The following is a 14836-nucleotide window of genomic DNA, read 5'->3' as shown; positions in this document are numbered from 1 at the left end:
AATGGGAGGGATTTATCCCCAGACCTGTTGGCTGTGAGGATGGCCATGACTACAACAGAGTTGCTACTATGCAGAAGCCAACCTCAAGGTGCGTAACTTGCTTCAGTGAGACTGTGATGCCTGATGAATCCACCGTTTGAGTGTGTCACTTGTTGAGGCAGTTGGGAGGCACTCTGTGGTCTGAGGCTGGACATTGGGTTCATTGGGTCTGGGGCCTCCCAGGAAATGCAGGCCAAAGTCAGTGGCCACCTGTGCCTTCCCAGGGCCATGGGTCATGAGCTATAAAGTGATCTGCAGATGGCTGCTATTTGTGCTGGGTTTGGAGGTGCCCAGGAAATGCAAGGGTGTGTACCAAGTCCAGCTGCCACTAGTGCTAGGCCTGGGGCCACTGAACAAGAGGTATGGAGCACACTGCAGTCAGATGCTGCTTGTTTTGAGTTTTGTGAATTCTTGAGATACTTAGGAAAAAATGAAGCCTGAACCAAAACAGGCATTTGTATGGAAAAGCCACTGGAAGTGGCTTGGGTGGTCCTGCAAGTAGGTGGATGGGGTCTCAGGGAATCACCAGGGCAGGGTGAATAGTGTGAGCCAGGTTGATGGAGACTCAGGTAAGGTTCCCACCTGCATCTGAAGCAATAGGGCTCAGCAAAGGAACAATGTCTGAGGGAAAGGTGCCCCTTCAGCCCCCGCTTTAAAGCAAGACAATTCAATTCCACCTCTTATGTCCCTGGTGCCCTTTGGGCTGCTACTCAGTGCTGAAGTTCACAGTGAGTGAAACTGTCAGCAGGTAAGTCAGTGAGCAGGCCTTTTATGGGGAATGCCTCCAAAAGCCCTTTGTCTCACTCAGTCACAATCTCTGCTAGTTTTCACAACCAGAAGTTATGAGGACTTCTTTTTTTAGCACTGGTGGTCTGGGCTGGCGAGACTGGTGTAGGGCCCAGCCCTCTCGTTCATGAGTGGAGAACTGCAGTGGGGAGATATCCCTTCTCACTTTTTACTGTCATATGTGGGTGTGGGACCAAAGTATTCCATGTTTCTGCCCCTCCTACAAGTTCAGTGTGGCTTCTTTTCTATAGCCATTGTTAAAGTACTTCTGTCAGCTAGATTTTAGGTAGTTGTCAATGATGGTTGTTCTGTTGTTTAGTTGTAATTTTGATATGGTCATAGGAGGATGCCAGTAATGCATTTTCCTATTCTGCTATCTTGATTGGAAGCTCCAGAAATTTTCAGAGTTCTGGAGGCTGGAGGTCTAAGATCAGAGTGACAGCATGGTAGGATTCTGTGGAGAGCTGTCTTCCTGGCTGGCAGATGGTCCCCTTCTTGCTGTGTTCTCACGTTGGTGGGGCAGGGCGAGAGACAGAGAGATTGAGAGAGAGAGAGATATCAAGCTTTCTAGTTTGTCTTCTTCTGAGGCCATTAATCCCATCATAAGGGCGCTATTTTAATGACCCATCTAACTTTGGTTATCTTCCAAAGGCCTCATTTCTAAATATCATCCTATTAGGGCATACAGTTGCAAAATATTAATTTTGGATGTACAAACATATTCAGCATAACATTCCCCTCACTCAAACTAGAAGTACATATGACTTCAGAAATTGCATCTAAAATACAAAAAGACTGGCAGGCTATACATATAAGCATTAGTGATGATTATCTGCATGGTGGGATTAGAAGGGATTTTCTCTATTTTCAGTGAGTTTAAAGTTTATTACTTTTACAACTGGAAAAAAATGCAGTAAATGCTGTTTTTAAAGGCAAATGGAATACTATAGAATGTAACATTACATACTCTTATAAAATTTAGCATCTCTTTATTTCATCTTCTTAGTTTTTTTCCCTGAGAATTAATAGAATTTCTTTAGCATTGTGAGCTCTTACATTTTGGCACATAGATAGTGGAGCCCAATAAGTAGCTGTTGCTGTTCCTTGTTTTCCTTTTAACTATGACAATAGTGTTAATGTTAATAATGATTACATACTGCAGGAAAATAAAGTAGAAAATAGCCACAAAGTCAGGACAGAGTCATTTGTTTCTAAGTTATTTTAATGAATTAGTTATGAATTGAATAGCATAGTCATTGTCTTCACTTTTGGAACTCTTAGTGTTTTAGATCCTAAAACATTAATTGTTAAAAATTAAGTTGGTGTTTTGTTTTTGATTATTATTTAGTTGTAAATGTATATAAGGTCGTGGAATTGTACAACTAAGTGGCGGTTGGATGGTGATGGTGAGAAAACTTAAAGTGAAACTTTCTACATGTTCCATTCACAACATTGATTTGAGTCTAATAATCAAGTTTGGGGAATTTTTCCCCCTTATAAGAGCTATCTCTTCTGTACTTTCTAATGCATCATTTCTTATTATGCTCTATCTTATGTGTAGAATCTATCATTTCCTTTTAAAAAAATTGGGTATGGTGATTTTTCTCAATGAATCCCACATTCTAGTTTTTTGACTCCGTAAATGAATAGGTTAGAGATGCCCTTCAAGGCAGTAATGTTTTTTTGTCACACAGGAAACTGACTGCTTGCCAAACAAATCATAGCATTGTGATATATTATTTCCAGTTGCTATACATTTTTAATATTTAATGTATCAGTGATACTAAGTCAAGATTCTGTTATTTAATTTTACTTATGCATTTTAGATGAGAATCCTTTTTCCCATTAGTAGATTTTAATTTCCTTTCCTCTCACAGTCAAATTCCAAGCATGCCTTATAAAGCCAGTCCCAGAATACACACATGAACAAACCATTTTTGTGTTTACAAAGTAGACTCAAGAATATAGAGTAGTAAACTATATGTTAGGTTACCAATTTGGTCACTTAAATGGTGTTTTATTTTTCAATACTTTAGATAGCTTCTATCACCTGTTTTTGTAATTTGACTCCCAGATAATAGACAAACACATCTAGGTAACTCTCTGTATTATACTGAAATATGATTGTTATTGGGAGCTTAAAAAAATCTCATAAATTATCCTCAAAAGAGAAAAAAATACGTTCTAAATTCAAGGCTATATCTACATCATAGTTAATGTATTCCTACCAAATTTCTATATGAAATTCTATTTTGATGATACTGAAAAATAACTTTCTTTTCTTCCTTTTCCTTTTTTTTAACCAACAGGACACAAAAATTGCTTCATTGGAGCGAAACATAAGGGATCTTGAGGATGAGATCCAGATGTTAAAAGCCAATGGTGTGCTGAACACTGAGGACCGTGAAGAAGAGATCAAACAAATAGAAGTTTACAAAAGTCACTCCAAGTTCATGAAAACCAAGGTATGGTCCAGAGTTATAAACTTTTATACTCTTAGTGTAACTGGAAAGTTATGGTTTACATGCATACTTTTTCCAAATACCCATGTAATCTGCTTTATATGATATCATGAAATATACAGACAATAAAGAAGAATGCAAAGATTTTAGTTCAGATGCACAGATTCTAAAAAGAAATCAGGGAAAACCTTTCATAGAATTTCTTTTTAATAAGGGAAGCAGGATTTTCTAATGAGTTCCTTTGGCATTGCAGCGTCTTGGAAATTAACATTTACTTTTAATAGTCCCCTCAGTTACAAATTTTCATAGTTTTCAAAAGTTTTTTAATTTTTTGAAGTTTCTACCATTACCACATTTTTGGTCCATCCCTAGAAAGAATTGTTTCAGAGGCTGTGGATCTGAGAGGCCAACTTAACTGATTTCAGTGGTATTTTGAAGACATTTGGGTTTTAGTATAATGTTTAACATAAAAGTGATTTTGAGTCCCATTTGCATAAATTAGTTAACTTTCTAATTAGTTAGCTGCTATTTGCATAAATTAGTTAACTTCTCTAAGCCTCAGTTTCCTTGTCTGTGAAATAGGGATAAGAAAAAGAAAAGTACCTATGTCATTGGGTTCTTTGATTATTCCAAGACATTATGCATTTAAAGTACTGAGTCCATTACCTAATCCCTACGAAACATTTGATAAATGTCAGGCATTGTTGTTGACATTGATTATTAATATTATTGTTACCTGTTGCTGTGGAATATTTATAAGATATTATAGTAATATGTTCCATTAAATTATTTGTCATTGCCAGTTTTGAAGAGTTTGTCTTGTATTTTTCAAAACTCAACTAGGCTACAGATGGATCATGTACCTGAATATACATTATTTTCACATATGGATAATCACCAAGTTGATGAGTAGCCAAATAGGTCTTATGAGACTTTGAGATATTTTTATCTATTCCTGTCTTTTAATCAGTTTGTTTCTAAAAATAATAATCACACTAATTAAAAAAATTTTCCACTACTTGCTCTTAAATACTCCTATTCTTGTTCTAGGTTTTACTCTTGTTTATTGCCATATGAAATGCAGCAGATTTAAGGGTAATGCAGTTTTTGATGAGAAAGTAATGGGAGTAGGGAGAAAAATATTTAAATGATGGTTATGATTTTTATAAGTTGTGAAATAAATGCATACTCATTGCAGAAAATTTGCACATTATAGAGAGGAAATAGTATCTAGCATCTACTTCACCCCATATTTATATGTGTGTACATATGTGTATTTCTCCAGGGGAAAAAACAAAAACTGTACTTACTTCTGCCAACTTTGCATCAGTAAGCTGACATTGATATTATGAATAAAAATTTGCATCAAGGAGTGGAGGTATGAGAAAGAGAATGCCTAGCGGATTTGAATCTAACCTTTTCCTTTCAGAGACAGCCTAAAAATGTAGAATGGGTTTTCCTGCTCAGCCCTGCCTTCTGATTTCATTTTGGCAGTCCTTCCCTCTTAGAACATTGAGCAAGCGCAGTAGGAAGGTGGCCTGCGGATCATGACTGAATCCCTCTGGGAATGAAGACCAGAGGCACAGATATGAGTGAACTCATGATGTTTGGGGGAAATTATTGTTTCAGCTTAAACTTTTCCTCCCTATCATTGAATGGTGGGAGATAGTGCAAGCCTCTTCTGAAACTGAAACTCCCATGCAATTTGTAAACTTCATCCCTCACCATGGACTCTGTCCAGGTAAATAAAACATTTATATGGTCTTCAGCAAGTAAGTCATGACCTTTATTGGCCCACAGTTGTAGGAGAGATTTACTTTGAAGGGCTCCAAAAGTGGTCAGGTCAGAAGAATGTTTGAGGAAGGTACCGGAGTCTGGTGGAAAGAGTGCAGGCTGAGGACAAAGTCAGACTCTGGCAAATCTCTAGCCTGCCCTTGCTAGCTGCATGCCCCTGGGGAGTGACTTCAGTCACTCTACCACACTTTCCTCTTCCTTAAAATGGAGAAGCACCACCAACTGTAGAGGTGTTCTCAAAGGACTGAATGAAGTAATGTAGTTTAAGTGCCTGGCTCAAAAAAAAATAGCTGTTGATTTTTAACAGACAGCCAAATATTTCTTTAGCAAAATAGTTTATTTGGGAATAGTAAAAAATTGTAATTTGGGACATGCAGTCTAATGGTAAGCCACACACAAGTAGAGAGAAGAATTTTATGGACTTGGAAGGGGCTGTTGTGAATAAAGAGTTCACTGGAGGAAACTGAAAGTTCAAAGTATAGTGACTTTTCATTGCTGAGCTATGACAGTCTCCCACTGGCTGAGCTGTTGTTGAGTAAGGAGGAATCTTCCTCCTGCTGCAGTAGTAATGTGGTACTACTTCTGGTTGGAGATGCAGGTATGTCTCTTCCTGTTAGGGTCAGCTGGTCTACATGTGCAGGAGAGTTTTCTCTTCTAGCCTCTCACTTCATATTAAATCAGGTTTTTGTTTATTCATTTTCACATAATTAATAACTATTATTGAAGTATAATAATTAACAATCATTAATAACCACCAATACTTATTAATCTAATAATTATTAGCTATTAACTAGACATTAATAATTCATCGTTGATTATTAATAATTATCGATCTAATAATTATCACATAATTAGTAATGATTATTATTGAAACCTAACCAAAGATGATGGTGATGATGGTTATGATGATGATGATGATAGTAATAATGATGTTGATGTTGCATTTAGTTTGACTAATGGGGAAAATGGATTTTTAAGAAGCAATAAAAATGAGTTCTTACAATATCATATTTCTTACAGACTGATAAAAATTAGCTAAAAAGTACTAGTAAGAATTAGCTTTTCATATTTTCTTAATTGAATGTTTTTATTGTATTGAACCATAACATCTATTGCTCATACTTCATACCATTACTTCAATTACTTATTTTTCTTATTTCTACTTTGACAAAGTTTGATTCTTTATTTAAACCTAGGAATGGTCATGCACATCTATTAAGACATAGCTATTGCTTACTATTTAGTCTTGAGTGCTTCTGTTTTGTGTTTTGTGGGGATCCCTTAGGCTGCATGAACTGGTTCCAGTGGGTAAATTATTTATCATAAAACTTGTTAAATTATAGAGGCATGGATTAATATTCACTAAAATTGGATCACTAGCATATTTCATGGTTCATTGTCACCTACTTGAATACTTTTTAAATGAAGTTTACACGACTATATTGCTTGTCAAAATTATCAAAGATATATGAGGAGTTAATTTTTGCAATAGTTGGTCACATATTGACAAAACAATTAAGTATCAACATTGGGGTCTCTTCAACCTTTTTTTTTTCAGATTTCATTTATTTATTTTTAGAGAGAAGGGAAGGAGTGAGAAAAGGAAGGAGTGAAACATCAATGTGTGGTTGCCTCTTGTGTGCCTTGCCTGCAACCCAGGCATGTGCCCTGACTGGGAATTGAACCAGCAACCCTTTGGTCCTTAGGCCAGCACCCAATCCACTGAGCCACACCACCCAGGGCTCTCTTGAACTCTTTAATGTTGCAGAGTTGTATGGATGAATAAAGCTGTCATTGATGGAGTTTGAGTATTTCAATCCCCTAAGATGTACTGAATATTGTTTCTAGCACATGGCACTGAGGAACATGAAATGTAGTGCCTATTCAAAGTGTATTCCATTCCTGCATACTGACCGCTTAGTTGGTAATGTAAGAAATATACTAAAAAAACTACCCTGAAGATTTGATGGGAGGAGAGTTTATGTCTGGCTGGAGCAATGAAGGTTGTTTAGTTTTAGAAGTAGTATTTTTTTTAATCTAAATATTTAGATTGGCAGAATGGCAATGACAGGTCTGGTAAAGAATGCATATTCAGACTGGTGCCAGGGGAGCAAACCTAGAAGGATAAGTGAAAATACCATTCCATCCCCAGTTTCACACGGATAAGGAAGTAGGGACAACTCAAGTCTGTGTCAAAAAACAGATTTTCCAAAAAGGAACAGAAATATGAGATTTAAATTACAAAAACCTAGAGGCTCTGAAACTTACTTGGGAAATGGAAAAGTAATTGTAAGTCGTTGGGTTCAATGAGGCAGTGATATGAATGGAAATCATAAAATGACTTTGGATCCCAGCTAACAGAAAATGTAGAGCTGAGGCTGGGAGAGCTGACTTTACAAACTTTTGTTTTAATGGTCTATAAAGACTCAGGGAATCATGGCAGAACATTTCAGAAGTTTTTATGAAATGCTACATAAGGAAGGAAGTCCAACTCTTTGGACACCAAGCCCAAAATTGCTGCTAAATATTGTTACCTCTTATTGCTATTTGTAATGAAGATGTAGAAAACTTTTAAAAGTGGCCCAGAGAGCTCTCTTTTACCAGGGGCTTTTTGAGAGGCATCTTCAGAATGACCACTGTTTACAAAGACTAGGTATGGAGGTGTTGATTCATTTGAGTATTTCTTTAACAAAGATCAAAGCTGGTTTTACCATGATTACTTGGAAGTTTACTAATTTTTAAATACAAATGATAAGATGAAAAATTTAACCTAACATGAAAAATAGCCTCTGAAATTATTCACATATCAATGTTCTCATTTGCTAATATTTTTGAAATATTATTTAGCTGAAATTATTTTTATGATCCATTGGTGATAAAATTGACTTAGCATTTGATTTTTCTTCATTAATAGGATATTATCTGAAATCAGTCTTCATCTTAATTCATAATGATTTGCTCTAATAAAAAAGCAGCTAATCTTATATATAAACTCATTATTTATTATTTATTTAGTTAGTTTTACAATTTTTAAAAATTGTTTTTCACGTAGTTTTCTTTCTTTTACTCCCACCCCTACCCACCACCCCAGCACTCCTCACCTCCATTCCCCATTTCTACCCCTCCCTTGCTGTTGTCCATATGTCCTTTATAATAGTTCCTATGAACCCTTCACACTTTTCCCCCTTTATCCCCTCCCCTCTCCCTTCTGATCACTGTCAGCCTGTTCTCAATTTCAATATTTTTGGCTATACTTTGCTTGCTTGTTCATTTTGTTGATTAGGTTCCTGTTAACGGTGAAATCATATGGTATTTGTCTTTCATGGCCTGGCTTATTTCACTTACCATAATGCTTTCCAGTTCCATCCATGCTGTTGCAAAGGGTAAGAGCTCCTTCTTTGTTTCTGATGCATAGTATTCCATTGTTTAGATGCACCACCATCGTTTCTTGATCCACTCATTTACTGATGGGCATTTAGGTTGCTTCCAGCACTTGGCTATTGTAAATAATGCTGCTGTGAACATCGGGGTGCATAGGTTCTTTTGAATCGTTGTTATAGGACTCTTAGGATCACAGCAGTGGGGTCACTGGGTCAAAAGGCAATTCCATCTTTAGTTTTCTGAGGAAATTCCATACTGTTTTCCACAGTGGCTGCACCAGTCTGCATTCCCACCAACAGTGCCAGTACTTGTTTGTTGATTGGTTAATGATGGACACTCTGACCAGTGTGAAGTGGTATCTCATTGTGGTTTTAATTTGCATCTCTCTGATGGCTAGCAATATTGAGCATCTTTTCATGTGTCTCTGGGTCCTCTGTATGTCTTCCTTGGAGAAGTGTCTGTTGTTCAAGTCCTTTGCCCATTTTTTAATTGGGTTGCTTGTCCTCTTAGAGTGGAGTCATGTGAGTTCTTTATATATTTTGGAGATCTTGTCTGAGGTATCATTGGCAAATGTGTTTTCCCATATAGTTGGTTCTCTTTTCATTTTAATACTGTTTTCTTTAGCCATGCAGAAGCTTTTTATTTTGATGAGATCCCATTTGCTTATTCTTTCCTTTATATCCCTTGCTCTAGGGGACATATCAGTGAAAATACTGCTGCATGAAATATCTGAGATTTTTCTACCCATGTTTTCCTCTAGGATTTTTATGGTGTCATGACTCATATTTAAGTCTTTTATCCTTCTTGAGGTCATTTTGGTTTACGGTATAAGTTGGTGGCCTAGTTCTATTTTTTTGCATGTAGCTGTCCAGATCCCCCAACTCCATTTTTGGGAGAGGTTATTTCTACTCCGTTTTAAGCTGCTGCTCCCTTTGTCAAATATTAATTGACCATAGAGATTTGAGTTTATTTCTGGGCTCTCTATTTTGTTCCATAGATCTATGCATCTGTTCTTAAGCCAGTACCAGACTGTTTTAATTACAGTGGTCTTATAATATAGTTTGAGGCCACGTATTATAATCCCTCCTATTTTGTTCTTCTTTCTCAAAATTGTAAACTCATTTTTTAGATATAGAAGTGTCTTGAAATAGACACTTCTATTTTTTCATGAAAATTTGACAGAAACAATGTAACAATGTTGTGCTATGAAAGGAATTGCTGCTTGCATTAACTATTGAGATGAATAAAGCAATGTAGGTTGGAGAGGAAGTATTTTCAATAGTCACATAAAAGGGTGTGCAACTTCATCTTGATACTAAGCAGATGGCTGGGACTCTTGAAAGCACCATGATTAAATTAAGTAGCAGTGAAGACCTAAATTGCTTTAAAAATATGATGTCATAGAAAAACTATGATATAACATTTTTGGTAAGCTGGAAGGTGAATTGTAAAAATGTAAAAGCAGAGCACAAAATCTCAACCTGTGCAAATGTTAAGGGATACTAGATATGGTCAGCCCAGGTGGAAATCCTGGCATCTTGCAAGCTCTTTGGCATTTGCACAGTCTCTCTGAGTTCTGAGACACTGGGAGAACTCCTGATCTGGGCAGCTCTCACCCATTTGAAACTTCAATTTCTGCCCTAACTCAGAAGGCTGACAAAGGCCCTGGCCAATGTAGCTGAGTTGGCTGGGCATTGTCCCACAAAGCAAAAGGTTACTGATTCCATTCCTACTCAGGGCACTTGCCTGGGTTGTGGGTTTGGCCCCTACTCAGGACAAATACAAGAGGAAACTGATTGATGTTTCTCACATTGATATTTCTCTCTCTTACACCCTCCCTCCCTGTTTCTCTCTAAAAATAAATACATAAAAATAAAGAAGGCTAATAAAAATCTGACTGTGAGAGCAGAACTAAGAGGCCATGAAAGACATAAATTCCCTTTAGAAGCACTATTGACCCTTTAAGAAAGAAATGAAGGACTTCTGATCAAGATGGTGATATAGACAGACATGGCTCCCCTCATCACATAATCACATCAAAATTACAACTAAAATTTAGAATAGCCATAATATAGAACAACCATCACTCAGAAACATTAGAAATCAAATTAAATGGAAGTGGGGCAACTACGGAATTAAAGAAACCACATCCATCCAGACTGATAGGAGGGGAGCAGACATGGAACAGGCTGGTCCCTCACCCATGTGTGGAGGATAAAAATTTGGGAGGGATATCTTGGGAACAAGGGTTCCGAGCTGCATAGCAGGACCCCCAGCCCAAGGTTCCAGTGCCATGAAGGTAAGTCTCGATGATTTCTGGCTACAGAAGCCAGCAGGATTTGAATCATTGGAGGAAACTGTTGAAGCCCCAAACAGTTCCTCTTAAAGAGACATAGAAAACCCTATAGGCTCCACCAAAAAACTACTCAACCTAATAAGTGAATTTGGCAAAACACTGGGATAAAAAGTCAATATTCAGAAATCAAAGGCATTTTTGTTCACCAACAATTAAATATCAGAAACAGAGACTAGGGGGAAAAATCCCATTTACTGTAGCAAGAAGAAAAATAAAGTACTTCATAACCACTATGGAAAACAGTATGGAATTTTCTCAGAAAACTAAAAATGGATCTGCCTTTTAACCCAGCAATTCCACTGCTAGGATTATATGCTAAGAACCCTGAAACACCAATCCAAAAGAACCTATGCACCCCAAAGTTCATAGCAGCACAATTTACAATAGCCAAGAGTTGGAAGCAATCTAAATGCCCATCAGTAAATGACTGGATCAAAAAACTATGGTACATCTAAACAATGGAATTCTAGGCATCAGAAAGAAAGAAGGAGCTCCTACCCTTTGCAACAGCATGGATGGAACTGGAAAGCATTACGCTAAGCAAAATAAGCCAGGGTGTGAAAGACAAATACCATATGATATCACCTTTAACAGGAAGACAAATACCATATGATCTTACCATTAATCAACAAAACAAACAAACAAACAAGCAAAATATAACCAAAGACATTGGAACTGAGAACAGGCTGATAGTGACCAGAGGGGAGAGGGGAGGGAACTTCAAGGGAAAGGGGGAAGGGTTTTCAGGAACAGCTATAAAGGACACATGGACAAAAAACAAGGGGAGCAGAAACAGGAGGGAAATGGGGGAGGTGGGACGGGGCTGGGATGAGAGTAAAAGGCAGAAAATTGTACTGGAACAACAGTTAAAATAATTTTTTAATGGAAAAAAAAGAAAAATAAAGTACCTAGGAATAAACTTAACAAAGGAGGTAAAAGACCTGTACTCAGACAACTGTAAAACACTGAAGAAAGAAATTAAGGAAGACACAAGTAAATGGAAGCATATACTGTGTTCGTGATTGGAAGAATTACATTATTAAAATGTCCATACTACTCAAAGCAATCTGGATTCAATGCAATCCCTATTAAAATATCAATGACATATTTCACAGATATAGAGCAAATATTTCAAAAATTTATATGGGACCATAAATGACCCTGAATAGCCTCAACAGTTTTGAGAAAGAAGAACAAAATAGGAGGGATTATAATACATGGCCTCAAACTATATTATAAGACCACTGTAATTAAAACAGTCTGGTACTGGCTTAAGAACAGATGCATAGATCTATGGAACAAAATAGAGAGCCCAGAAATAAACTCAAATCTCTATGGTCAATTAATATTTGACAAAGGGAGCAGCAGCTTAAAACGGAGTAGAAATAACCTCTCCCAAAAATGGAGTTGGGGGATCTGGACAGCTACATGCAAAAAAATAGAACTAGGCCACCAACTTATACCGTAAACCAAAATGACCTCAAGAAGGATAAAAGACTTAAATATGAGTCATGACACCATAAAAATCCTAGAGGAAAACATGGGTAGAAAAATCTCAGATATTTCATGCAGCAGTATTTTCACTGATATGTCCCCTAGAGCAAGGGATATAAAGGAAAGAATAAGCAAATGGGATCTCATCAAAATAAAAAGCTTCTGCATGGCTAAAGAAAACAGTATTAAAATGAAAAGAGAACCAACTATATGGGAAAACACATTTGCCAATGATACCTCAGACAAGATCTCCAAAATATATAAAGAACTCACATGACTCCACTCTAAGAGGACAAGCAACCCAATTAAAAAATGGGCAAAGGACTTGAACAACAGACACTTCTCCAAGGAAGACATACAGAGGACCCAGAGACACATGAAAAGATGCTCAATATTGCTAGCCATCAGAGAGATGCAAATTAAAACCACAATGAGATACCACTTCACACTGGTCAGAGTGTCCATCATTAACCAATCAACAAACAAGTACTGGCACTGTTGGTGGGAATGCAGACTGGTGCAGCCACTGTGGAAAACAGTATGGAATTTCCTCAGAAAACTAAAGATGGAATTGCCTTTTGACCCAGTGACCCCACTGCTGTGATCCTAAGAGTCCTATAACAACGATTCAAAAGAACCTATGCACCCCGATGTTCACAGCAGCATTATTTACAATAGCCAAGTGCTGGAAGCAACCTAAATGCCCATCAGTAAATGAGTGGATCAAGAAACAATGGTGGTGCATCTAAACAATGGAATACTATGCATCAGAAACAAAGAAGGAGCTCTTACCCTTTGCAACAGCATGGATGGAACTGGAAAGCATTATGGTAAGTGAAATAAGCCAGGCCATGAAAGATAAATACCATATCATCTCACTTATAAGTGGAACCTAATGGACAAAACAAACCAATGAGCAAAATAGAATGGAAATAAGGAACAAACTGACAGTGATCAGAGGGGACGGGACAGGGGCATAGCAGTGGAAAAAAGGGGAAGGGCCAGTCAAAGCACATGTATAAAGGGCCCATGGAAATGAACAACAGGGTGGGGGTGACTGTGGGAGTAGGTGGTCCTGTGGGGCATGGGAGAACAATGGAGAAAAAATTGGGATTAAACCCCCCCTCCACACACACAGACCCCCTTACTCACACTGACTCTCTCTGAGCTCCAGCACCCAGGTAGCAGCTTGAAAGGCACCAGTTGTATATAGGGAGAAACTGAAGTGTCTGGCATGAAGATGAACAGAGACCATTGTCCCTTTTCTAAGCATTCCCTTGGGTGAGCAGGCAGGTGGTGCCCTATCTGAGATTCCATCAACCTGGCTAACACTGTTTGACTCTCCTTGGAGATCCTAGATGCTTTGCCCCACTTAATTTACTGGCCCACCAAAGCTGCCTTTCCATATGAATGCCTGGTCTTCGTTCCTAAATCCTATCAAACAAGCAACAGTTGGCTTCAGTGAGCATCAGGCCTGACACTAGGAGCAGGTAGTCTATAGTCACAGCTTGGCTTCACCTGGTAATCTCTGAGTATAGCACAAATAGCAGCCATCTCAGATTGCTTTATAGTTCAGGTAGGTTGGCCCCAGGCAAAACACAGGTGAAGTCCGACCTTGACTTGTACCACCTGGGAAATCCCAGGGCCAGTGCACCCAGTGGACAGTTACAGATCGGGTTGGAGCACCACCACACTGCCCTGGTACAGCTTATTCTCCATGGAGACTGGATGTAGGTGCTAAGTGGTCACAGCCAATCCTGCCAGCTTACTGGCCTGGGTAAATCCCTGCTATGGGTTTGCCAACAGCAACCAAGGCTCAACTATAGGAGGAGGTATACTCAGCCCACAATAAAGGTACATCTTGAGTACCCAGCTTAGGTGATACAGGAGCCTGTGCCATGGGACCCTACAGGACACCTACTATATTAGGCCACACTACCAAGGCATGAAGTTAAAGTAGCTCTACTTAACAGATAGAAACAAACACAGGAAGACTGCCCAAATGAGACAAAGAAACATGTCCCAAATGAAAGAATAGATTAAAACTCCAAAAAGAGCTAAATGGAATGGGGATAATCAATCTATGAGATGCAGAGTTCAAAACACTGGTTATAAGGATGCTCAAGGAACTTAGCAAGGACCTCAACAGCACAAAAAAGATCTAGTGAGGACACATGAACAAAACCAAGGGAGAGAGTGGAAGCAAGGGAAGGAGTGGCGGGGAGCGGTGAGGGGAAATGCAGACAACTGCAGTTGAACAATAATAAAGTAATGTTAAAAATTCAGTCAGAAAAGAAGGATACACTAATTGAAAACAAGAACAATTTGCAGGGAAAAAATAATAGAGTGCATGAAGCTGAGAATCAAATCAATGTTATGAAACATAAGGAATCAAAAAAACAACCAATCAGAACAACAAAAAGTAAAAAGAATCCAAAAAAATGAGGATAGTCTAAGCAATCTTTGGGACAACTTCAAGAGGTCCAACATTCATATTATAGTGGATGCCAGAAGGAGAAGAGAA

General features: G+C 38.0%; 1 protein-coding gene across 1 annotated transcript in view; it reads left to right on the top strand.

Moving 5' to 3' along the window:
* The window catches only part of ERC2 (ELKS/RAB6-interacting/CAST family member 2), a 669672-nt gene that overhangs the window by 24735 nt on the left and 630101 nt on the right, over positions 1-14836 (top strand). The window contains exon 2 of the mRNA XM_037041287.1: positions 3135-3290. Coding sequence (XP_036897182.1) covers positions 3135-3290 — 156 coding nt within the window. The remainder of the gene's footprint in view (positions 1-3134; positions 3291-14836) is intronic.

This window comes from Sturnira hondurensis, unplaced genomic scaffold, assembly GCF_014824575.4.
Source record: "Sturnira hondurensis isolate 20B ecotype Veracruz unplaced genomic scaffold, ASM1482457v3 Scaffold0002840, whole genome shotgun sequence".
Classification (NCBI taxonomy): domain Eukaryota; kingdom Metazoa; phylum Chordata; class Mammalia; order Chiroptera; family Phyllostomidae; genus Sturnira; species Sturnira hondurensis.
Note: the sequence above shows the minus strand (reverse complement) of the source record. Positions and strands in the feature narration are given on the sequence as shown.